Raw genomic sequence first — 25,971 nt, 5'->3', positions numbered from 1 at the left:
GTTGTGAAAAATTTCTTCCTTCTATCTAGTCGAAATCTGCCCTCTTTTGTTCAAAACCATTACCCCTTGTCCTGTCACTCCCCAGCCTGTACTGATACCAGGGGTTGCCCCAACCCAGATGCAGCACCCTGTACTTGGCGTTGTTGAACCTGCTGAGGTTCACTTACCTGCTTTTGGGGTTACATCTGTTGGTCAAGGAAATCTTCGTGTTCATCTTCCCACTGTGAATTTCATATCTGTGCTTCTGAACTACACAACCTACTGAAGCACCCAGACAAAGCTGGCTTTAAACATGTATGTTCTCTGTGTTAGTTTTAAATATCGGGTCTTGTTTAGCTAGTCTGGTTCAACCTGGAGCATGGAATATTATCTGTGGTCCCAGCACTTACACCAAGCTAACATGTTTCTGATTTACAACGAACCTGGGATTGTAACATCCCAAACAAGGAGTCATTATGGTGCTAGGACATGTTTTCCAGACTTGCCTGCATTGAAAAGGCCAAAACATCCTCTGCTGAATCACTTTTCCCTTCAGTGAGGAGCTGTCTTCCATTGTGAGTGTCTAATGACTCTGCTGTCTTGAAGTCCAATGTCACTGCTAAATTATGTTACTGCCACAGCAGTTTTCTTTCTTCTTTGTTAGACTTTTATGTGTGACCTGAAACAAAATAATCATAGGGTTTTTATCGCGGTTTTTTTTTGGCAATCAATGCCTTGAAAGCACTGAGGAGAAAAGTTGACATTCTGCCTTTCTTCTTGCTTACTTCTTCAGTTTGCCTCCATGGTGTAGTCAGGTGTGGTGCCACTATGGGTAGGAGTGGCATCTTTCCTCCGGGGAAATTGTCTGGTTCTTCTCGTAGCTGTGCAGCTTGTTTTGGTGTCAGAAATTGCTTTTTGCTCTATAAAATTACTGTTAATAATCAGGTTTCTTTTAAATATCTTTTATTGTCATAGTATTGTTTTCTCCCATCGTGGTGAAGAGGGATTAAAGCATTACTGTGATCCTTCAGTATGAATCTGTCATGAGAGACTGAATCTGTGGTGTCTTCACTTTGCCACAGACTCCTCTAATATTGGACATAACTTGGCACTTTGCAGGCGGAGAGGTCCATGAAACTTAAAAAATGGAAAAACAACCAAATAAAGAAAACCCCTCCAAAATAGCATCCATTTGTCTTGAATTCTTCTTGTTAAGCTTAAAAATATTGTAGACTGTTAAGTTTGTTTGACAGCTGCAGTTTTATTACAGAATTGTCCCTGTTTTGTTAATTCCTAGGGGCTGAAGAGGCTCATGACCATTTGCCAGAAACACTTCCCAACAGACCCATCAAAATGTGTGGAGTACAATGCTTTATGAGACTCTGCAGTGTCCAAGGCGTGACTCATATTTTGATCTCCAAGACCCAGAGAGGACTGAAGAGACAGAGTTTGTGCTTTTAACACCACCAGCAACCTAGGGAGGGCTTTGCGAAAAAGCATAAAGCAGCAGGTTTTCTACAGCTTCCTTTTTACAAGACCCATTTATTTAGATTTCTTTTTAAATCTATGCTTTACGCTGAACACATCCAATATACAGCGGAGGGGGGTGGGTTTTGAGGGAGGTATGACCAGGACAGTGATCAGGGGACAATGAACATGACCCTCGCTTTTATTTCAATTTACTATTCAGGGAAGCATCCAGACCGAGCTGCTTCCCGTATGTTGGAGCTTTAGGTGAGACTTGGCCCTGCAAGGAGTGTATGTAGAGTTTTTTGGCTGCTTTCCCTTTGGAGACTGATGTGGGGAGATGATTAGAGGGAAGCAGTTGAATCTGAATTTTGGTTATTTCTGTAAATATGAAGACTTCTAATGGCTAATCTTTCATGTGGTATTTATGTGGAGGTGGGGAAAAAAAAAAAGGGTTTATATATTTCTCAGCTGAAAAATACAGCCAGTCTCAGTGCAAAGAGTTTTTGATCTTGAATGCATCTGATCTGTTCTTTTTTTTTTTCACTAACGACATAATATAAACCTTCTGGGCTTGGGGGAAGTAATCTGATGGCTCTTGAGTCTTTCAAATCCCATTTTTATACATCTGGAGAAAATGTCAGTCTGCTGGGCATTGCAGAGAAAATAATTAGGACCTCCCATGACAACGTACAGTATTTCTAGCAGCCACAAATCTTTACCATTGTGCATCTTGACTGGGAATGGCAAAGAACCTCACAGAAACGTGAGGTCTAATTCTGCATAAACAGTGAAATGTTCAAACTTTGTTAATGGCGTAGGTTGAAAGTCCTAGGCTGAAACCGTGCGCTCTTTTTAATCACCAGAACAGCAGTACCTCTGCAGCAGTGTTAACACATCCTTCTCTTCAGGACACCTTTCTCAGACCTACAGTGATGCTCAGAGCACATCGTTGATCACTGCAGTGGCTGCTAGTAACTGCCTCACCTGCGGGAGCCCAGACCTCGCATCTGTCTGGGCCCCACAGATCCAGTGGAGCCCACACAGAGCCCGTTCCTGTCTGTGGAGAAGCCTTTTCGGCGCAGTCAGCAGAGAGGGGAGGGTCTGGTCCTGGCTGCCTGGGACTGGATTCAGGCGGGTATTTGAATTTGGAATCTGGCTGCCCCTCCTGTCAGGCGGCAGGTCTTCTGGTGCATCTGGCACTCGGGCTGTGGTTTTGCTGCCACAGCGGTAGGCCTGGTACAGCGTGAGCAGAACTGCTTCCTGAAGAAACTTGTTAACACTCGGGGTATTGGTTTGTCCGAGTCCTCATCTGGACTGGAAGCATGGAGCAGGATCAGGTGCCCTCTTCTGAAGGAGTTACCCGTCTCCCAGGGGTATTCACTGCGTCCCGTGCCAGTGAGATTTTTGCTGTGAGTCTGGAGGAATATCTTGAGGAACTTCAGGTTCTCCTGCAGCCTCTCTGTATGCTCAAGTGCCTCTTTGGACACAGGAGTTTTTCAGCCTGGAGTGTCTGACCCCAGAGAAAATGTCAAGAGCCTAAACCATTTAGAAGTAATAAAAAAGAGGCTGACGAGACCGAACAGGCGCTTGGGGAACAGGGGGATTTGTGGGGAGAAGCTGGGCAGATGTCAAGAGCCTGGAAGAGTTTCATTAACTGTCGTGTCTGGTGATTTTTTTGCAGTGCTCTATAGAGAGATTCTTTGGAGGCGTTATTACAACAGGAAACATTTATAACACTGCAACGTTATCCCTCTCCCCATCCAGATGATTTCCTGAGCTGTTTCTGAATCTTCATCCTGACCTTAGTTTTGAACTCTTTAGATAATTGAGGGACAATATTGTCCCTCATTTAGAAGATCTGTAATTTCCCTGGAAAGTGCAGTGAGTGAGTAGCCAGGGGATGGTTTAAGGAGTGTTGTAACATCTGCTTTAGAGGGAACTGGATTCCTTAGGGCATCTGTAATAGTATTAGATTTTTCCCTCCTGCTTTAGAACTAATAATTGAGGAGAGTTCTAATGGTACCCTGAGCAGCGGTTTGAAGGGGGATGCGCCTCCTGTAGGGATGTGAATTTGGGGTTGGAATGTTTTAGTCTGATCAGGTTTTAAAGAATGTAATTTAAGCGATGTGCCTCCTTGCTGACAGTCCCTGAAATACAGCCGCCTTGCTTGAATAAATCCCATGACGGAAGAACTTTATCCCCTTGCAATGCATGGAATGGCGCTGCACGGGGAACTGAGGAACTGGAAAGTACTTTCTCACGGCGTATCTGTAAGAGTTTCCAGCTGTCCGGCACGTGAGAGCCAGCTTTGGTCCTCGGGGGACTGCAGGCGGCGGGGACACTGTTACGGCAGCTGCTTTTCATCATCGGTTGGAGGCTCTTTGCAGCTGGATGGCCCTAAATTACAGCTACCAGACCCCGATCAAATAGTTAATAATGCCTTTTAGCCAAAAAATTCTAAAACCCACCCGAGTCTAGTTTAGGGACGAGTGGGTGTGGTGCAGCTGTCACACTGCTTGACAGTTTTTTGTGAGGAGGGTATGTTTCAGTTTAGTGATTTAGACTTTTCCCTGTGGGCTTCTCCAGATGTTTATTTCTGATAATTCTTACATTAGGAGGAAATAACCCTGCTGAATGCAAAGATTTGAAGCTTTAGGATGAAGTCACACATTCGTCGTAGCGATGTCTGGAGTGGTTTTGGGACTTTAGTACCCCTGGTCGTTTGTCGCAGCCCCTCACGTCTTCCCTAGCGTGGCGGTGGAAGGGACTGTGCGAGGTGGTACTCTCGGAGTGTGTGATACCTGTCGTGTATCGGTATCGCCGAGTCCAGTGGTAGTTACATGCCTTTTAATTCCTTATTTGCTATGTGTCTGTACTGCTGAAAGGCTCTCGGGGTCAGTGTGTGCGGGATCAGTTTATTTTGATGGAGGAAGTGGGTTCCTCCCCTGCTCAGCCGCCCTGTGATCTCCGTTCGAGATCCAGTCTTGCCCAAAGAATGAACCTGGCTGAGATTCAAATGGCTTCACTTCTCGGGGGGAGGAGAGGGTCCGGCTCCCGGGCGCGGGGGACGAGTTCATGATGCGGTGCCCTCGACTAGAGCTGGTGCAGGCTGTCGGGAAAGCTGCACCTGACGCGCTGCGGGGCCGCAGCGGTATTGCAGCCGCTGGCCAGACGTCTGAGCCGAGGTCCCGGAGTTAGGGGCATGTCTGGAAAATTTCATTGTTGCCAGTTTTGTCCTATCACCAGCTCTTCTGGGGATTTAGTACACAAGATGGGTGCCGACGCAGCGATGCTGGGTGGCGGTCAGGGCGGCCTCCCGGCTGCGGGTTGGAGCGGCCGGCGGCTCCCTGCGGCGTGGGGGAGATCAGGCGGAAAGGAGCTCCCCGGAGAGCGGGAATACATGGAAGGAAGGGGAAGCAGCTCTGCTGGGCGTGAGCACTGAACCCCAGGGGATCTCTAAGGGATGGGCTTTTCCTTTCCTGCCAGCAGGCCCCCCGCAGCAAAGGAGTGGGTCCCTCCTGGAACCCCTGGCCAGCTGTGTGCACATCTGGACCCAGCATCTGGTGGAGGGGGTGGTGCGGTCACCATGGCAAGGGATCCCCAGGCGCTGTGCCCTCCTGACAAGACCACTGCAAGGTTTCATTTTGAAAATGCTTTAATAAGGAAGTGTTGACAACACTGTTTTGCAAAATGTAAAGGTAACTATACAAATTCTTAATACAAAAAGAATAAATTAAAAGCAGATCTTTTTTAATTCTGCAACTTTTTCTACAACATACATATTTTTTCCTTGATTACAGTTGAACAGAATCCAGTAAAATCATTTTCCATGCTCTAAAGTCCATTTCAGGAGAGACCTAATTTTTTTCTTCCTTTTTTTTTCTTTTTTTTAAACTAGAGAGTCCATTTTACACAACTTGTAATAAAACTATTGACATTAATATATATGTAAAACTTTACATCTAGTTAACTAAGCAGTAACTGGTCATCTGATAGCACCTGAATGGGGATCGGCTATGCCTGAAACTAAAACTAATACAGAGTGAAAACAAATGGGACTGTTTCAACATTTTCAACACTCGACTGCATATAATATCATTTAAAAATAAACCCTGCCTTCCAGCGCGGCCTGGGGCCTGGAGCCTGCCACCAGCTCCTGGCTCAGCAGAGGGAGCGTCAGGCACGGAGACTACGAACGCGATTGTGGCTTTATGTCAGATGGAGCCTTGAAAAATAAAAAAGTAAAGGAGGGGTTAAGTTGGTAGTCAAGTGCTTGTATAGAATAGCTATGTATATACCCCTCTGTGTTATACTTAAATATGTTAATCTCATATGATTAACATTTTATGTACATTTGTGTTTAATTGAATTGAGCTAAACAGTAAAACCTGTTTTACTTAATCTGTCTTTACTACCAGACTGGCTACTCACATGTGCCTTGATTGCAAAACAGAAAAGCAGAACACAAAGTAAAACTCAATCCGTTTCTAGAAAGCTTTTTCTCTACTCGAGCCCGTTTGCAATTCAGGCTAACCATTTATTTTTTTTTTCTCCCCAATTTCAGGGCTGCCACCTTTTAACCTTTGCTGCAAAACTGCAGATCTGGTCTTCGAGGAATTAACGTTTCTTTGTGTAGTGCCCAGAGGCCTCATAGTGCCGCTGTTGTTGAATTCTTTTTAATTAAAAGAAGGTACACAGAAAAAAAAACAAACCAAAAAACCAGAACCACTTACCAGGGAAATTAAAAAGAAAACAGACAGTTGCTCAGAGCCCCTAAAAATCTGTGGGCTAAATTACTTGCTGCTGCTTAATTTGGTCCTTATTTAATCCTATCACTTTAGCTACTGAATCTTATCAGCAAATGTCACTAATCGGTACTATCTCTTACCCAGCTAAAAATCCAATTGGGAGCTTGAAATAATTCCTATGCTAAAGACTCCAAAGCACAAAGAGATGGTGAAAACAGCATTTTGCAGGTCCGGATAAAGGGTGCAATCTCACCACCCTCTGTTCTTCCAGCGATGGGTTACTGGGTTACGAGGCTTCAATTACTGTCATCGGGGCTGGTACTCCCGCCGTGATTCTTCGTGGAGGTCCAGAAGCACGCGGCTTGCATGGCTGGCTTTAAAAACCCCTTGCCAGTACATAAAAGCATGTTTTTTTTTTTTTTTTTTTTTTTTTTTAATAGAGGGATAATTCATTTATGCTTCATGTGTGAACATGAAAGTGTTTCCTTCCTGGCTCTGCCGCGGATTTCCCTGGACGAACAGCAGCCTTTGCTGCCCGTCGCCATCCTCCTCCCCGCAAGGCCACCTCCCCGCCTGGCCCGCGACGCGAGGCTGCAGCTCAGCAGGCAAGCACAGAGAGCCGAAGCAAACGTTTCTAATCCTGTGCTGCGGACAGGTATTCGCATGAGCCGCTCGCATGAATTTTTAGAAACCCCATCATCTTTCCAAGCCTAATTATGAAGAACCCATTCTCTTTTAAAGCCTGGAATGCAGTTTTCCAGCAATCTTAATACCAAAAGGTGTGGCAGCCCCCCAAGTCGTGGTGTTTAATTCTCAATGTTTCGCCCTACTTTGTCTGGTAGACGTTATTGTTATTCTTGGAACACACACACGCATACACACTCGCACTTTTTTTTTTTTTTTTACTTTTTTCCTTGAACTAAAGCTAACTTCAGTTTCTGCTTTTCACAAAGTAACCCCCTCCAGCCGTTTCTTTTAATGCCTTTCCCATAGGAAATCATCGTTTGCACGCACAAACGGGGGAAGGCTGGGTGCCTCCCCCATCTAGTGGCAATAAAAACAGCATAGCACCGCAATGAAGACTAGACGTGCCAGCTTCAACATCCACCTAGATTGTGCACTTGTTCGTTACAAAAGTGTCTTTGAGGCCTTTTAAAGTTCCATGGCTTGACGTGTATAAAGCATTGCTCAAAAGTACGTGTAAACTTGCAGCTCCTTCCATGATGCTCTGGGACGATTCCTTTTGGTATCAGCAGGCAGCTCGCGCTTGTGCCCAATGCCTCATTTAGTTGCTTCTCTTTCTTGTGGTCGCTTCTTGCAACGGGAAGATCTGCCTCGTCTGCTGGTTGTTCGGCCCTGCTGTGGAGCCTTTCTGTTTCCCGACAGACCGGTTCTCCCACACAGCAGCACAGCGGGTGACGAGCCCTTTGCTACACCGGTGCTAACCAAGGGAAGATGAGTGGAACAGATAGTTAACGCAGCTTCACCATGTCAAGCAGACTGCGATGTGCTTCCCCTTGGACTTCACGTTAACGCTTTGTGCGGAAATAATTAGAATTTATTGGCTGTATCTGTTTGTCGAAAGGTTTTTTAGCAATTTTTATCTTCATCAGAGTATTCAAAAAACCAAACTAGCACAACCCCAACCTTTCTACTATGGTGTGCAACCTTTGCCAGCCACAGAGATGCTGTGAGTAGCAGTACTCACCTCTGCTTTAGATAAAGCCTTCGTAAAACTTGTGTGTCCAGTTTAACAGTAGCTTGTAGACAGCGATGCTGTGATACCAGCCCAGACCTCCCGTGTGTCTTCAGTACATTGGGTTATTTTACTTGCATGTAGGTGGGCTCAAAGCGAAGAAGGAAATGCCATGTTACAGGAGGTGGTCGTGTCTGCCATTGCGTTACAGGAGAGAGATGTTCCTGTCACAAGACCTGGCTGAGCAAACTCATCCCGCCGACGCTGGTGTGGCCATCTTTGGCAGTGCAGATCTGATTGTGAGACTGACGCATCTTTGAAGTGACGGGATTTTACTGTTTCGTAACAGATCCACTTTCAGGACCATGATACCCATTTCTCAGTCTCAGTCCACTTTACATCCCCCCTACCCCCTTAAACTAACGCTCAGTTGGCTTCAGATTGCAGGTCATGGAAATCTTACTGCTGTTACGTGCGGCAGAACAATAAGATTTGATGCAAGCCGTCGTTTCAAAGGAAAATACGTTTTTAAATTGCCGACCGACTATTAAGATGGCTGCTCATCTGCACCCGCTGCCCTGCGGGCCGTGGGAGGGCCGTGCACCAGTCTGGCAACAGGATGCGCCGCAGTCTGTCGCTGTTGTGGTGGATGCCTCAGGGCCAGTGTTCTGTACATGTCGTCTGGAATTGCATCGTGAGAAAAGTGCTTAGAGTTGAAGCTGGTGCTGGGTGACAGTGCATCTGGGTAAGGCAAATGAGAGGCAGTGAGGTGATCTCCGAATGGCATTGATGTGGTTAACTTGAGGTCAGGGGTTCACACTAGAGTCCCAGGCTTGGCTTTTTCCTGCCCATACCACTGGACATCTGCTAATTCTGGATAGAGGGGAGAATCCAGGAAACAGCTATCGTTGTAGCTCCTGCAGGAGAAACAAAACTTCATTAGGACAACGAGGGCTCCTGGGAAGTTCAGCCACGGGCATAAAACATCGTATTACGGGTGGGAAGGAACGCAGGATATTCACAGACCCTGCTGCACTCTGCAGGTCCCCCCAGAGCTGGTGTTTGGGGTGGGCTCAGCATGCAAGACCCTGCTATGACCCAGTTGGCTCTTGCCCAGCAGTCCTGTTCGCCCCAGCAACCCGCCTGGTGTGAGGAGGCAGGAGAAAGCCAAGCTCTGGCTGCCTCTCCACAGGCAGGGTGGCCCGAGTTTCGGATGATGCTGGAATGGCAACAGGCAGAACCGCCGTGCTTCCAGCCCGCTGCTGGCGGGATGCCGTACAGGAGAGCGGAGCGGCTGCTGGAGGGCGAGAGCTTGCGGCCAACCCCACCGTCTGTGTCCATCCCACCACAGGTGGTGCCACACCTGCCTCCGCCTTTTCTGCATGTGGCCTCTTCCCTCCCGGGGTGCAGCAGCAGCGCTCTGCCTGGCCCGCAGGGCTCCCTCTTGCTTTCCTGCCCAATAGTAAGCTGGGGTAAAGAGATTTCTCAGTAGGATGTTCTCCTGGGAGCAGGTCTTAGGAGCAGCCCTCTCGGCTGTAGGAGCCAGGGGGAATGTGGAAGGAGGAGGGCGGTGGTGCTTTCCTGTAGCACTTCTGCCCTGGGCAGAGGCTCGTGCATCACCTCGCAGCCCAGAGCTATGTGGCTTTCCCGGGAAGAGCTAGGAAGCGACTAGGGAGGGGGTGCCAGGTCCAATGTGGAATGGACCGTGTTTTGTCATAGGTAGCCTAGTCCTCATCTTGGGGCACCTCTCTTGACAAGCTACTGCTTCTTTTGCTGCATGGCTTTTTGTTTGCTTGCACAGAGCAGACGAGACAGTTTATGGGAATTTTTTTTGCTATGTATCTTAAAGCTCAGATCAGGGTTGGCTCCTGGCTTAGCCTGCGGAGCTCCTTGCCAGAGGAAAACACTGAGGTCAAAATCTTGTTGATATTTTGAAAAGTGACTGCTCCATCTGCATAGCAATATTCAGAATTGATGTCTCTCCCTCAATTTCATTTTAACCAACTTCCAAACTAGAGACTGTTTTGAGACCAAAGGTGGGAGATGCATTTTCTTTCGATTTACTGCTCCTTCCTTGGCTCCCTCCCCGCCTCGCAGGAGTGATCTCACATCTGATGCAGCCCAGCAGTTCCTGTTTCCTCTGTCCCATTTTCCACCTGGTTTCCCTGGGACTGGTGTCTGGGAGGAACCTGAGCAAGGTTCCTGTCTGCACGTTAAAGAGTCTTTTGTTTCCCAGCTCTGCGCTGGAGTACAGAGGTTTATGGGTTATCTCTAGAAAGCTGAGCTTGAAATACTTGACAGATGCTAGCTGTGAATGGTTGTGGATTCAAATGAGAGTGTCAGACGCAACTGCAGTTTAATTAAAATATAAATACTCCAAGGGTTTTTTTATTCCCTCCACCCTTCCCCCTCTGTCTTCCCACAGGAACGGGGCCAGGGTTGCTCCTTGTTCCATGAAACCTCGCTGCTGCTGCTGCTCACAGCCTTTGCTTCACAGCTCTGCACTGCGGTAGGGCAGGAGGAGAAAGGGGTGCTGGGGGCCATGGCTGCAGCGCTGCCGGGAGCTCAGTCCCGGTCCCCCGAGGCCCCCATTTTCCCGGGCTCGCCTCCCTGCCGTGCTGCTCCCAGACTCTCCCTGCAGCATTTTGCCCATGCTGCTTTGAATCTCCCCAGCCACGAATCTGTTGCTACCGCCTGCTCTCTGTGCCTGTTCAACCTCTGCACGAACGCAGAGCGGGCTGGCCCGAGCTCCTCTTTCACAGGGGAAAGTGCCACAGCCGCAAACTTGCTGAAAAGGCACTGAGAGGGCTTTGAGATGCTTTCAAGTTGTTCTTCCAAGAGCTGCAGGAAGCCTTGTTGCCAAACAAACAGGCACACAGTTAAAAGGGCTGCTCCTTGGGACGGCACGATGCCCGTTATTCGCACTGTGGTCACGGACTATGAGGCAGAAGGATGAAAGAACAAAACGTTCCCTTACTATACCTCTATTCATCAGTACTTTGGTGGGTTGGAGACTGAGACTCATCCATAGTGGGTGAGTTGTCTGTTGCTTCTCTGAACAAAGGAGAGCAAAAAAGGAGGAAAGAGGAGAGAGGAAATGTTAAAGAAAAGAAGTGACACAGACATTGTTATGAGCTTATTAATCCAGTGGGGAAACAAGTTCATGAATCATCTTTAGAAAAAGTTAGTGACACAAAAACATGTTGGGGAGAACTGTCAATCTTTTCAGTCGTGCTGGGAGGGCACATCCTGCTCCTGCAGTGGGGGAGTTGGTGTTGTGCCTCTAATGGCAAGCTTTATCTGCTCCTGCTGTATTTATACATAAGCCTTGGGTGTTATGCTCAGGCATGAACTAAGTGCTGATTTGTCTCCAATTCTTTTTGCACTGGTTGTTGGTGCAGGGCCTAAGCTATAAATCTAGATAACTTCACTTTCACCAGCTGAGAATTTGTCTTGACACATTTTTGCTGAGAGAGACAGGGTGGCAGGAGTTTTCTTGAATGGAAAAATTAGAAAAGTTGGGATTTTCCAAACAGATTTCTCAGCTGGCTGCTCACCAGCTTTACTTATCATCATCATAGAGATATTTGGAGGAATTAGGATTGGGGTGGAGACTGAGACTAAGATTTTAGTCTAGACTCAAACCCTTAAGAGTGGAAATTTCAATGTACAGTCAAGATAGCTGCCATTTTACCTATCTTGCAATCCCTTGACTTCTTGTGAAATGGGACCAGGAAAATTCCCCTATTCTAACTCTGGAAGCACATGCAAAGACCATGTGAGGCTGGATGTCAGATGTGTGAATTTAAAATCCAAGGTGGGCCTAAGGGAGGTTGCGGTTCTCCTCATCTCCATTTTAAAGTGCAGTCACGAGCAGTGCTGGCGTAAAACCAGAGGTCAAACATGGTCATAGGTGACCAGAAGAAATTAAAGAGCATGAGATTTTCCAGTGGCTGCACAGTGAAATGTTTGCAAAGGTACTGGTCCCAATTCACAACTCAGGGGATCATACCCGTTTTCCTACTCTAGGGCCTATGGTAATTTGGAGGACTGTAGTCTGAAACCAATCTCACCAAACTCCATTTAGATGCAAAAGTCTGGGACATGCTGAGCTAGACAGGATCTGGAAATGATCTTTATTTCATGTGGCAGGACAGAATTACAGGAGATTGCTAGAAAATAACCATGGGAGCTTGTTTACTCCTGGAACTCCCTGCCTCACAAAGAAGTGCCAAAGAACCCAATTACTATATTTACATGAGCAATGGCTACCTGCATGCAATGACTCATGCTTTGGCAAAGCACGTTAAGTTAGTGGTAGCTGAAAAAAAGATGCATTTAATAGTCATTAAGACACATTGCTAGGGAAAACCTAGTAGAAAAATGTGGTTGCTGCACACACAAATATGGTAGGCACCTAACCTTGCCTTTACAGTGAAGACATCCTTGGTCTGGACAGCCAGCATGATGGTTTATAAAAAGAGATGAACTATTTTGACTTATGGAAAATAGGAGGAAGGAGACTGTGCAAGCAGGAAGAACCCGCAAGGCTTCTTTCCCTGTGGATCCAGCACTGCTTGGAGCAGTGCTGCTGGGTGTGGATAGCACTGCCACAGCTTGGTCAGCCTAAACCAGAGCTCCACCGCTACGAGAGCACTGGTGGGAGGCTGGAAGAGCTCTGTGTGGGTGTAGGCTATGGAGCACCTGGAAAATGTTCCCTGTACCTGTGTTCTCCCTTTGCTTGTGTGTGTGGAGGTTTTTTTCACCGGCACTGAGAAAGGTGAATTCTCTAACCCGACCCCACAGACACTCACCCAGTCTGCCATGCCAGAATGTGGTGGGGGCTGCCTGGCGGCGTGGCTGCTAGTTCACTCGACGGTGTTGAACTCCTCTGGCTGTGAGGTAAGGCAGCTGAAAAACAACCAAAGGGTGGACAAAAATAACCGGTGAGGTGAGGGCGCAAGGGTCAGGGTGGTTCAGAAGCATCAGCTGGTCAGACCAGCAGAAACATGTCTGGCTGTGAGTAAACACAGCCTGGCAGTCAGACCTCGGAGCAGCCAGCCTGCTGCTGACACTGCTGCATGTCACGGGCCAGATCTGTCCTCAGCTCTGCAGGAATCCTTTGTTTCAGCCCGGCCTCCAGAAATGCAACCCGGACTCTCCTGAGCCCTGCCTGGGACACTGCACCTCTCTCTCCCATCCTGAAAGCTGACCGGTTTTGCTGCTGCCTGGACGGGCAGGGCCTGGCTGCACATCTCCACAGGGCCTGAACTGGAGGAGCCCAGCCTGTCAGGCTCAGCCTCCTGCTGCCAGGGGTGGTGGGAGATGCTCGGTGTCCCTAGGAGCCAGGGCTGGCAGTGGCAAGAGTCTGGACAAGTACACTGCTTCAAGGTGCAAAGGTGGAAAACAGCTCTGAAGATTTCAAAAGCTACAACTACCTTTCACTGTGCATCTGTGGTAAACTGAAGTTGGGCTTTGCTGACACTACTGCTGTGGGACCAGAAGAAGGCTTGTCTTACTTCAGTGAAGAGAGAAGCAAGCTGAACTAAAAATGTACCCCTGGCACTGGTTCTTGGAGGAGCTTCCTTCATGAGGGTCTAGCTAAGAAATCCACCTGACTGATCTTTCCTCCTTCTCAAGTCCATGCAGAGTTGACCCTCCAAATTTAATATATGCCTGCAAGTACAATCCTCTTTGGAGGACAACGTGAAGTCCAATAGACCTATTGGCTAGGGCTAATCAGCTAAAATGATGGATGTTTCTACCTGGCATCCCCTTCTGTACTGTTAAATTCTTTAGCTGCTGCCAAATGACACTTGAAGAGAAAAACAAATTTTAATCTGCTCCTTGGAGCTGACAGCCCCCGAGGTCAGTATGCTCCCACAGCTGTAATTGGGAGCTGACTCTGAACGCAAAATCAATCTATGCTGCCAACTGGTCATGACAAGCTGTGATTGCTGAGCATGCTTGCCACTGTGCTGCTCAGATATCCCATTTGAAGACCCAGCTGGGTGTGGGAACGGACTGATTGACAGCACGTTTTAGGTGCTCTCTCACCAATCCCACCATTTTTCTTTCTAGGTTACCTAACAACTGAACTGGTATGTTTTCTAAAGCTAAGCAAGGCAAAGCTTTCCAGTGTTCAAGTATTTTCTGTTGCTGGGTGGAACAGAAATGCCCATTAATCAAAGCAGGGAAGACAGATTTTCATACGGAGACACAGGATGGTTCCAGCAGCTACTTGATTGTGTCTTGGTCCACATCTGAGCCTCCTACAAGCATTGGCATCACACATGAACCAGCCTCTTCTCGGGCAGCTGCTGGTGGCCCATGAGGAGCCTGCTGTTGAATCACCCCCCTGACTCCACACTGGAGTCAGCAGCAACTACAGAGCCCCGCTGGTGTCAGTGTGGTGGTCACCGTGGCCTGGGCACCCTGCTGGGATGTCAGAAGGCCAACAGCCAGAACGGGTGGGCAATGCACTGGTCTGCTCGGGCAGGCCGTGAGGGCCTGTGGTGAGCGAGGCTGGGGCGATGGTGTCTCTGCCGCCAAGGCTGAGGCATGTGGAAGGGTGGGGAAGGCACAAGCTCTGATTAACCAGCAATCCCGTCCACGTGGGCCTGGATTCAGGTTTTTTGCAAGTCCTTGATCTATCCAAACTGGCTTGTCCAGCGGTGACTGATGGCCAGTAAATATGTAACCTTGGACTGTTTCATAACACATAGTGGCCTCCTCAGTTTAATGAATTTGACTGTTTTCTTCCCATTTAATATTAACAGCACAGAGGAGTGCAAAGCTCTGTACATGACAGAGGGTCATAATGCTGCACAAACTTAAGCGCTCTGAATTACAGGATATTATCAGCAAAGCTACTGGAGCTGCATGGGAAAACTGAGTCTCAGCAGCGCACAAAGATGTCATCGCTCAAACATTTTTGTGGGGGGTGGTGGGGCTGGGATGCTCCCCGCTTAACCTTTCTCATGCTTTTGGTGTTTCACTGAGGACATGCATTCTCCTAGTCTGCGCTGAGCTCCTGCTTGCTTCATTGCTCCCCTCGCTGTGATTACTAAGAGTGACCCCCACCGTGGTTTCTCCACATTTGGCCCCTAGTGCCATCACCCAAAACTCAGCTGCACTCTGAGGAAAGACCTGGCAACAACAGGGCTTTGGTCCCTCCCTGTCTTTTTGAGCCCATCATCGCAAAGTGGTGATTTCTATGGAAAAAAATTCTCACCCAATGAGTGTCTCAGGCAAGGCTCACCCTGCAGCGTTACGCCTACCAGCCTGGTGAGCAGCATGTGAAGGCCGGGTAACGTGCTATGGTCTGGCACTGCTGTCCATCCGGGGTGTAACGCCTGGTGTGAATTCGGGCTCTGTGAAGCCCCTGTCCCTCCCGCCCCTTTGCCCGGGCCTGGCTCTCACCTGACGTTGCTTTACACATCTGAGGCATTCTCGTGACCCGGCTGTGTGCCACAAAGGTGCTTTGCGAAGATGTGCTGTACTGGGAGCTGCTGTCCGAGGAGGTGGAGCTCGTGTGCGAGAGGCGGCTGTGCTCCTTGTGGGAGGCCGTGGACCGCTGGTACCAGAGCCGCAGCTCGTCTGACACGGCAGTCCTACCTGAGCCTTTCTCGTGGCCCTCCCTGCCCAGAGACGGAGTCCTTATGATTTGGGAGCGGGAGGGGGTGAGCCTGATGGTGTCCACTTCATCCCCGTGCCAGTTCTCCTTAAACATCCCCCCTGCTGTGTAGGAGTTGGAGGTTTTGAATTGTGCTTTCACGCTGTAGTGTCCCTCCTGGTCGTTCTCCAGGCTCCGCACCACCACGGGTGTGGAGCTGCCCTCGATGTACAGGGGATACTCTTTGATCCTGTACTGGGAGGAGGGTTGGCTCTGGCTGTGCAGGTAGACGCGGTGGTGCCCTGTCCCGTTCCTCGCAGCCAGGTTGGGCATACTCCCTGAATTGGAAGAGACCAGGTTGCCTGCCGATTTGTGCCTTTGCCTCTGCCGCTCTCTGGCTTTCGACGGGGAGTCCTCTGCAAGGGTGGAGTAGTTGGGGTTCATCTGAGCAGGGTAGTAGTGCTCAGAGCTGGAATGGCTGGTGCAGGAAGAGCAGTCGTCCATGGGGTCAGAGCCGTTACTGCTACGAGTCCTTGGGGTGTAGAAATCAGGGCTCCCTGTCTCATTTTCTGAGCCGAGGAGCTTGCCTTGTGACTCCAAACTGGAGCTCCGGTGTCTAAAGTGCTGAGCTAAGCTGTGCAGTCTGGTTGGGCTGATGTCTACTGACCTGCAGGTACCATGAAAAAAATCCAGGCTGGTAAGTCAACAGGACAAAGCACTCCCCATCCCCTTCTGCACACAAGGCCAGCTTCACAGGCAAGGGAATCTGAGGGCATTGAAAACTTGGACTGCTCCAGCACTGTGTGGGGCTGCTGCCTGCAGAGTAACCTGCTTCCCTGCTGCAGGGTTTGCGGCGATCAGGTCCTACTCCTGTTCCTCTCCAGTCTCCTTGGTGGTGGCATTCAGTCTGCAGCACCACATGGGACATAAACCCTTGCCCAGCCCAATTCCTTTGTAGTTTGTCACCCTGGGAAAAACCCAGGCTGAAGGGCAAAACTTGAGGACCTCAAGCCCTGGCTTTGCTGGTGCAGCCCTGGGGCAGAGCTGTTTGAATCAGCACCATCCCTGTATTACCAGGTTCACCTTGCTCCAGTTCTGCAAAACCTGAGACCTTAGCCTCAAAGGTGGTGGGATTCCCTTGCAAGTGGCCCGTGAATGCCTGCACAGGTGCAATCCACCTGATTTGAGACAGACAGACAGACTGCCCATACTTAGCCCAGAATGCCGTGATTTCTCCACTGGCCACTGAAAAAGTCACCTCTGTGAAGCAGCTAGGTTTTACCAGGGCCCAACCGTGGGTAGCACGTATAAGACTGTCAGCGGGTGACAGCCCTTCAGGTCACCACCCCGAATCTCAAGTTTACAAGGCTCGATTCACAGCCTAGACTGGGTGGTCTCTATTCACCCTGGCTGTTTGGAGAGCTTCAGCCACCCGTTCAAGGAGCCAGGAACACCCCGTGACGAGTCACACACCCGCATGATGGATGGCCAAGGCCAGGGCATGCAGCTCATGAATGAGCCCCAGATTGAGCAATGGTTGTTTCAAACACCCAAATGGCCTCTACCCAGTCAAGGGCACTTCTCAAGCCCTGTGCCAGGCTTGTTTCTCACACAGCTTGGCTCCAGTGTTAACAAACATTGCGCTCTTGAAAGGTACTTTCAGCCAAAAACTTCTAACAAAGGGCCTTAATGCCTTGTATCATCTCTGCCCAAGTCTGAAGTGTTGGCATGACTCTTGATTTATGCCACGCTAAATGATGTTAGCACTACCCCTCAGGGCAGGATACACAGCTTTGGCTCAGCTCTGGTTCTCCCCGTGTCCACGGAGTTTGCCATGAGAGCAAAATAGCAATGAAGCTGAATGGTTTGCAGAAAACCTGCTGCAAACTGGAGCCAAATTGGACCACACACACCAAATCACCTCCCTTACACACTTCATCTCTTTCCTCTGTCAACCTTGGGCTTATTCCACTGCCAACTGGATTCTTGGGTAGATTGCTTTGTACAGGCTCTCTCCCCTCATACGATCACATACACGCAAACATTTTATCTATGAGAGAGAATTAACACTACCCAGCATTTTGTATCAGACAGGAAACACCATTTTATCTCCAGGTGGATCCATGGAGAAATTTACTGCAGAATTTAGCAGTAGCACCACACCCCTTTTAAGAGTGGTGTGAGGTTTGTAGTGCCTATAAGCAGTCCCTGAGTTGAAAGGTCTCATCGGAAGAAAAGCCTGATTACTTTGAGGGGCAGATGAAAGGCAGGATCACATTTATCTGAAATGATTTCAGGATCTCAGTGCAGGAGAGATTCCCTACTGGCAACAATACTTGAGCTTCTGATGTGAATAGGACTGGTTTACGTCCGTTCCTGAACTGGGAATTAATTCATATCCTGGGGGAAGGATAAAGCAAAGAATATTTATTTCAGGGTAAGCAAGGTGAGACTGTTGTGGAGCTGGGAGGACTTACCGTGTGGAGTGGACGTAGTGCGGACTGCGTACCCGTAGGTCCGGTGTCGATGGCATGCTGGACTGGGAGTTCCAGTGGGGAAGGCTCCGGATGGGGCTGTTCTGCAGTGAGCTGCTCCCTCCTGCCTCAGCACAGCTCCCGGTGCTGGGGAACCGCTTGTGACTGCTGCAGAGCAAACACTCTGCTTCAGTGCCCGGGCAGGAATTTGGGGAAGGGGCTTCCACACCTCTTTCCCAATCTCAGGCATGTGCCTGTGATCTCAGGGGGATGAGTGGGAGCTGGGTCAGCTGCTGCTCTGGGTTGCATCCCAGAGCTTGTGCTTCTGTAGCAGCCAGAGGTCAAAGCAAAGTCCCATCAAAGCCCTCAGATGATCCACCATCATCTTACCTTTCTCAATGTTTTTTAAAATATCATTGAGATACCAAGCACCAGTCATGTGAGTGCGGCCTACTTTTTATGACATGCCTATTGGCCAAAACACCTAAAGTCTCCTTTTGTAAGGGATGGCTTTGTAAATTTTGAAAGGGCTCACACCTATCCCTCCTGAAAACAGAGGATGTCTGTGTGATTGGGCTTCAAGGTAGCTGGCTCACCTGGAATGACTGTGTGAGGAGCGTTTCTTCACCTTCTCATAGGGTTCATCCAAGGATGACTCGCTCCACATCTTGGGTTTGATGGGGGACTTGTCATAGTCATTGCGGTGGTAATGCATTTGGCGGAGGCCTTCCAATGACTGCGGAGGAGGCGGCCTGTTGTGCAAGGGTGGCCGGGGAGGGAGTCCTTTGTGTGGGGACTGGAGAGGGGATATTGTGCTGGTGACCTGACAATCCTCTGTGAAGAGAAGAAGGGAGAGCGGTGATGGCTGTGTGACACCTCCAATGGCAGCACAATTCTGGGGGACACCATCACACCTTCAGAGCCTCCTTCCTTACCCTGCTTCCCCTGGTTGTGTTCAGGAGCAACCTGAAGACCCAACTTTCAGAAGTACGCCGGCTGACATTCCCATTTTCTGAGGGAATGGCCAGCAAGAGTGGTCATGCATTAAAACAATTGAAACCTTAAGAGAAAATAAGGGGCCATTCTGGGACTGTCTTTTGAAAGAATTCAGAGCTGTAACCACGGCAGTACTCACTGCTCCAGGCCTGATGTCTGACTACAAGTTAGAGTCAGGGGAAACCACTCTCAGTCTGGAGTGTTTTTGGTACTGGGAATTTTGGGTGGATTACCACACAGAACAGTTCTTCCATTTTGAGTGTCAATCAGGAGTTCACACATCCTTCCCCGTTTCCTTCCTGCCCTCTAGAACATGTAGCAGCCAACGTACCATCCTCGAGAACAAGGGCATCTGAGAGGGAGCTGTCTTCACTGGCAATGTTTCCTTCTGAGGGGAAGAAAATACAAAGATGGTCAGATGGTTCTGAGAATTACAGTGACTGCTGAACTGCATCGTGATCTTCGTCCACTCAGTCTTAGCCTTAAGCAGTCACCCACATCTTCCTCCTCACATAGCTGAGGGGCAAGATTCCTATAAACAACTGACTCAGCTCAGTCTCAGAGGGCAGAGCTGCAGGCCAGGTCTCTCACTAGCAGGCTGCCTTTCAAAGAGCTGCTAACTCTTCTCAATTAACGGGGATTAAGACTGAGTCACAACTGAGAGCTGAGATCCCCAGAGAATGCAAAATGGCATGGTGCCATTTAGCGAGATTTGTATCTCGGGCCTTAAGGACTCTGGGTTTGATCTCTGCCTTCTTAAAATGATCATCCTGTTGCTAACTAAAGGCCCACACTAGGTACCAGTTTTGTGTAATTCAGGGAGATACTTTCTGAGCGTCTTCTGTAGCAGCAGAAGCTCTCACGTCCTTGGCATGCACAAGTCTGTGCTGCCTCCTCCATCCCATGTCAACATGGCTGTCTGTTATCCCTGACTGCGGTGCAACTTGGTACCCAGGTCACAACTACAGCAGCTCTAATCTCAGTTCCTGCTACAAAGGCACAGAGAAAAGCTCTGCAAGTCAAAGGGAAAGGGCAAAATCAGCAAGGGAGAAAGAACCACAGCAGAAAGTTAATGGATTTCATGAAAAACCAATCAACAAGCCAGTAAACCATAAAGTGCCCTGAGAATTACATTGTAAAAAAATAAAAAGAAAAAAAGCATTTGAACACAGCAATGACACTGCTACCACTTTGATTTTACAGATGCCTTTCAGCTAGAGAGCTCACCCCAATCTACTAACATTAATTACACTTGTACAGCACCACTCTGGAGGAGACGTTAACAGAGTGATTTTATAGGTGAACAAAGGAGTCACGGTCTGCTTTCCTGACATGCTTATAATCTACAGCGCGACACTGCTTCTTGTGCTGTGAACCAGCACATCGCTAATGTACGGCACACAGCCCAGACACCCCCTGACAGCACGCCGGTACGGGAGGGGACAATCCAACTGCCAGCACCCGTGGAGTCAGGAGAGGGGAGAGGTGAGAGGGAAAATTTGTGCCTCAAGCCATGAGTTCAAGGCAAGAATTTTGCTCCCTGCCCTCCACAGACCCTTTGGCGATGCCATGGGCACTGAGCCCCACTTACCGTCTATGATCAGGGAGGCTCTCTGGGTTGGCTTCTTTCCAGATTTGATGCGATACTCATTGATGGCGTTTTCGATCTCCTGCAGTTTCTTCAGTGCGTTCAGATAGGATGTCTTCCTCTGTTTCTTCAGCTTTTTGCTGACGTTTGGGTCACTTGCCAGGCGCCGGGCAGCCTCCGTGATCTGGGACTGAATGGCAAACTCCCTCTCCAGGCGCTCCAGCTCTGCCTCCTGGGGAAAGGCAAGTGGATTCTGGCTACCACCAAACTCTCCTCGCCCAGCTATGGGGAAGCTCCCCCTGAACCTGGCCAGTGTCCTCCAACCAAGGCTCTCCATCAACAAAGCATCCATGATCATGATGCTTCCCCCATCTCAGGGCCTCCCTGAGCATACCCATCTCACCTTTATCTGCTCACGCGAGTGCCTGGGAGCACAGCTGATGGATGGAATGACCCATACAAGCAGGACACGTGTGCTCCAGCCCTAACCCTGCTGTGCTGTTTGGTGTTTCATGCAGTTCAATATGGCCTAGTTCAAAAGTGCTCTACTGCTGACACACTCATCCTTTTACACCCATCTCATGGGTTACACCTGCCTCCAACCCACTCCTTCTCCCTGTTTCCTATCTTCATATTTGGGCCCCATTTGATATCAGTGCTATGTATGGATGCAAAACCACAGCTTTAACCTTCCTGATGGATTTGCTTGGCACCCACCAAACTCTTTGGGGTAAAAAAGCCAAAGATGGGCTAATTCCTCCATGGTGTATGGCCGTCAAAATCCAGGGGAGAGTATGTGCTGAAGTAATTGTGGTCTGCTGCAACTGATTACACCAGAAAATTTGTCTCCTTGAGTTACAAGCCAGGAGGGTGATTTCAGAGCGAGCAGTGCGAAACAGCAAGCTTTCTGTATTCCAGAAAACACTAGTGTCTCCAACATTAGCCCTTGCAGGGTCTCAGCTGAGTTTTTAAATGCAACCAAGTGTATCCTGAGAGCTACCTACTGATTTTTAGTTATCCTCAAAAGTCAAGGGATTTAGGCCAATTTATGCCAATGCAGAAGCTGATATAGAGCTTCCCAGTCTGCACCGGGACCCCAAGCTGTGAGGTACTTGCTAACCTGCAATGGATCTCGCTACCTTCCCCAGCTCGGTGGAGTTTTTGGTGTTAGTCTGCTAGAAAGGGGAACACAGTACATTGAAAATTAGGGAAAAAAATGATGAGGTTTTTTACTTCTAGTGAATGGTGGGAGTTCAGGTCACAAGCACTGACAGACATATATTCACAGAGATCCCCGTTATGCAAATTCAAATCCTTTCTTTTCGTTTAGCAACATTGTATGCTGCAAGAGCTGATGCTGTGGGAATTAATCAGACTGAAGTCGCTCTCTGAAGTTTGATTTCTGGGCTTCTGGCTTAAAAAGGATCCCTTTGCTGTCAGTGGTGAGTCAGCATTGCCTTAAATCTATAATTATCATTCCCCTCACTTCACTGAAGACTGAACCCACCCCCTATCTTTTTAACAGATCCCTTTTTGCTTTGAAGAGTTTATAAGCTCTATCAGCGCCAAACTAATTAAAAGTGAATTTGACACCACAGAGTTTTAAGGCCTGGAAGCTGGTTCACTGCCTTCTGGCAAAATCCTTCCCAGAGTCAGGAATTATGGACGAGGTAGAGGCGATTACCAAAAAATACAACAGGACCCTTCCGTGCAAGTCTTGCTCTGACAAAGCTCTTACTAAAGGTGCAGAGAGTTTGATGTGAGCTGTCATTTCAGACCATCACAGATCCAGTTCTAAATAATTTAGTGTATCTTAGAAAAAACACATTCATTTTCCTTCTGGCCATAATTGTCTATCTTCTTCTAGCGAGGCCCCTATAAATAAAGCCTCAGAAAATGAGGGCTATTATCTGCCTTCAGATGGAAGTGCCTTGTTTCAGGTCCTTGTCACAGTTGGTAGTATCAGTCCTGGATTTACATGACTGAGGGGGTATTACACGTTTTGTTTTAAGCTGAGTTTCTAGTGTTGCTGAAAAGCGCATGAAAATCATTGCTGACCTCCCTAAATGCTCTCCAAATAAACACAGCTCAACATCATTCTTTGAGAACAGAAATTTACGGTTTTCAACACAGTCTTACAGTTTGACAGATGAAAAGGGAACTAAAGAAAAGCTGAGTCAGCATGTTTGGATTGCTGATGCCAAAAGGCAGAGTGCCTGCAATGGGGAGGAGCTGCTTTACCTTCACACTCTTCCCACCTAACTCTGCCACTGGAGTAAGGAGATTCCTCACCCTCTAGCCCAAAAACTGCCTTGTAGCAGTAAGATCTGGGAAGCTGGAGATCAGGTTATAACTGAGCAGCCAACAGACCGCAGGGATTCTAGGAGTAACTCAGCTAAGCCGTGCTTCCCTTTGAAAAGCTTAATTAGATGTGCGAGTTCATGAATATTTGACTTCAGTGGAATTCCTCTCTCAGGCTCCATTGAGAACAAAACTAAAGAGCTACAGCTGTTTATTTTTCCACAGAAGGAAAATGCCAACAAAACGACAAACAGTTAATTCCCTGGCTGAACAGAGCCTTAAACCACACAGTCACACCAGCTTCAGTCTCTCCTCTTTCTTACAAAAATAAAAAGGAAACTCAAGATTGGAATATACACAAGTGTCTTGAGACAAATGCGTCTCTGCAGACAATAGCTTTTCTGTGAATCCGGTCCCGCCTTACAGCTGCTGCAGGCCTGTTTTCACAGCCACGGTTCAGGGCACTGACCCAGCACATTGTGGGAGCAAGGGAAGAGAACAAACACTCCCTGGCAAACTTAGAAAAACACAATTCCAGCTCCCCATAGGTAGGGATGAAGGCTCTTTTGTTTAAGGACTGGGGAGCAAAATGCTTTCATCTTGCTATTGCAGGGCTACGATGGATAATTGTGATGCTTTTCTCCTTGTTAGGGGAGATCTGAATTCAGATTGCTACTGAAGCGGAAAGCAAGTGGCTGTTGGCAATAACAACACAGGGCAGCAGCAGAGCTCAGATGGCTCAGGGGTGTCCTGATGTCCTCCCTACTCACACAAGTCTCTGCACTTGGTCACCAGAGCACTTGGACTGTCATGGTCCAGTTGGTCACCCTGGCTATTTCTGTTACCTCTAGCAAAGCCAGGGCTGAACTTTGAGGGTTTAACCTTTACTCTGAGTCTGAACTAAGGGCACTAGCTCTCTCGCTGCTTCCCTGTTCTGATGGATGTTAAAAATAGGCACCATGACCAACTACAGTCATTTAAAGCAAAAATGACTGTAAGACTGATGGTTCCTATGTGATGCACGCTGGATGTCTTAGAGACCTGAGGTGGGGACGTGGGGCTGGAAGGGAAGGGCCCAGCCTCACCTCTCCCTTAGGCAGGATCTTCTGCTCATCCAGTTTAAAGGCAGTTCCTATTCTTCTCCTTACAATAGGTGGCTCCTCCCCAGGATCTAGGGGGTATTCTCGTGGCAGCTTTCCTGTGAGCTCCTGGAAGAAGAAAACACTGTTAGTGATCTGGGAAATCCTGCAGCACAGCAAAGCACAACACCGCTCTTGAACAGTGACTGTAAAATGACAGGCATTCGTTAACAACATATCCAGTTCAGCCAGCGGATAAACGCGCAGGAGAGCACCCAGCTCTGCAAACTCGACCCAGGATCTAGCATTGAGGGTGGGGAACTTTTCTTTAACCTGTGCGTCAATACATATTTTAGTGGCTTGCCCAGGGTAGGTCTGTAGGGGGTGCCCATCCCTAGGGCGTTGGGGCCTGAGGCTGAGCAGACTGCAGCACACATGCTTTCATCTCTGCTGCAGGCTGCGCAGGAAAGAGCTGTTATCTGCTGAGAGAGGGGTGAGCAGACCCAAGAGCCTTCACGCAGGATGCAGGTCTGCTGAGTCAGAAAGCCCCACCAGCAACAGTCGTGCAGGTTATGACCGGCACAGAAAAACATTCCCACCTGATTCATGATGTGTCTGAGAGGAATGCAGTGAAAATGGTCACTAAAAGCAGTGCCTGGTACCTCATTACCTATCTGATAACACTTCATGTATCAGAGCCCCTTCCAAGCCCCAGTGATGTCATGGGCAGCTTTGGGGCAATATTAGATGATACTTTGTCAGACTGATGGGGTTATTTGCAAAGATTTGTTCAAAATCTGAAGGAAACTCCACAGAACTGAGGAATATCTGGAACACAGGAAGCAGCAAGGGCCAATACTGATGTTAATGCTGTGGGGTTTTTCCCCTGGACTACATAATACAGCCACACATATCTGAATTGAAGGCATTCAAATGCCTACAGAAAAAGGCAGAAGCCTCACTACAAGCACAGCCCGACTCCTTGTACTCAAAAATCTCCCCATGAAGGACAAAAGGCTTTTGTGCTCCTCAGCATCAGCCTTGAGAGGATCCAGCTGGCAGAGTAACCTAAATCATCTGAATCCCAAAGAACGGCAGCTGACCTTAATGCCAGTGCGCGGCTCGGGCCGCTGCCTGTCCCGGCCTCTCCCCCGCTCCCTAATGGGGGCTTTTTCTTTCTACCCTTTTCAGGTCACTAGGAAACAAGGACCTGGCCTTTTCAAATCTTTCCTTTAAGCAATTCCCAGCAAAATGGGTTTGCGGCACAGCTCTGTGCCGACGTGCACAACCCCCTTTTGCGGGAGGCACCATTGCAACGCCTCATAAGTGAGTCCCATTCCCCGCTGCCCCTCCAGCCCTGTGAGGTTTATTTCAGCTTTTCTTCTGTAACGCGTTGCTTCTAGTGTAACATGGCTCTAAGCACTGCATCAAGACACAGATTCCTATATTCTTTCCCGAGGGAAACTAGAATATTTTCTTTAATATGTAGACTCCTTTCTTCCCTAACTTAATATGAAGCAGGGCAGTGGGGAAAGACTTAATATCTTCTGTAAAATGCCCATGATTGGAGCAGAACAAAATTAACATGGGCTACCATGCTGCCTCCATAAACTGAAAAGTATTCATAGGCATGGTCCTGAAATGTAATCTAAATTAATAAGTAACTGGAGTAGTGATGGCCCGAAGTAACCTGATGCCACTGTTACGAATGGCTCTGGCCATGCTTATTTGATTATGCCCCTGCTTTTAACCCTTTTTTATCTCCTGATTTGCTGTCTTCTCCCTCTGTTTTGGCCATTCCCATGCCAAAGCAGAAAGGACGAAGGGCAGCCTGAGAGGAAATACTTCCAACTGCAGGCTGCTGATGGATGAGCTGTAGGGTTGCAAGACGGGGTCACATTCCAAGTGTCCATCAACTGCCTCTCTCAGATAATCTACAGAAAGCACAAACACTTTCTACCAGCTCTTAAGGTGTTGACAGATGGGTTCTGGCCAACCTCGCTGCAGCACGTTAAGGAAATAGTG

At 48.5% G+C, this 25,971-nt stretch overlaps 2 protein-coding genes across 2 annotated transcripts in view; one reads left to right on the top strand and one right to left on the bottom strand.

The window, feature by feature from the left end:
* PRPF18 (pre-mRNA processing factor 18) overlaps positions 1-1,643 on the top strand; it is a gene marked incomplete at its 5' end in the record, with an annotated part of 11,100 nt that extends 9,457 nt beyond the window's left edge. The window contains one exon of the mRNA XM_010286625.1: positions 1,277-1,643. Within this exon, the coding sequence (XP_010284927.1) occupies positions 1,277-1,357 (81 nt within the window). The remainder of the gene's footprint in view (positions 1-1,276) is intronic.
* A 7,064-nt stretch (positions 1,644-8,707) lies between these two features.
* FRMD4A (FERM domain containing 4A) overlaps positions 8,708-25,971 on the bottom strand; it is a 34,910-nt gene continuing 17,646 nt past the window's right edge. The window contains exons 4-11 of the mRNA XM_010286624.1: positions 23,953-24,075; positions 20,570-20,798; positions 19,310-19,366; positions 18,579-18,816; positions 17,986-18,150; positions 15,316-16,175; positions 12,708-12,804; positions 8,708-8,810 (exon numbers count right to left, since the gene is read on the bottom strand). Of these exons, the coding sequence (XP_010284926.1) occupies positions 8,708-8,810; positions 12,708-12,804; positions 15,316-16,175; positions 17,986-18,150; positions 18,579-18,816; positions 19,310-19,366; positions 20,570-20,798; positions 23,953-24,075 (1,872 nt within the window). The remainder of the gene's footprint in view (positions 8,811-12,707; positions 12,805-15,315; positions 16,176-17,985; positions 18,151-18,578; positions 18,817-19,309; positions 19,367-20,569; positions 20,799-23,952; positions 24,076-25,971) is intronic.

The sequence above is a fragment of the Phaethon lepturus genome, unplaced genomic scaffold (assembly GCF_000687285.1).
Source record: "Phaethon lepturus isolate BGI_N335 unplaced genomic scaffold, ASM68728v1 scaffold47584, whole genome shotgun sequence".
Classification (NCBI taxonomy): domain Eukaryota; kingdom Metazoa; phylum Chordata; class Aves; order Phaethontiformes; family Phaethontidae; genus Phaethon; species Phaethon lepturus.
The sequence above is the reverse complement of the archived record's forward strand: the minus strand, read 5'-3'. Positions and strand labels throughout refer to the sequence as shown.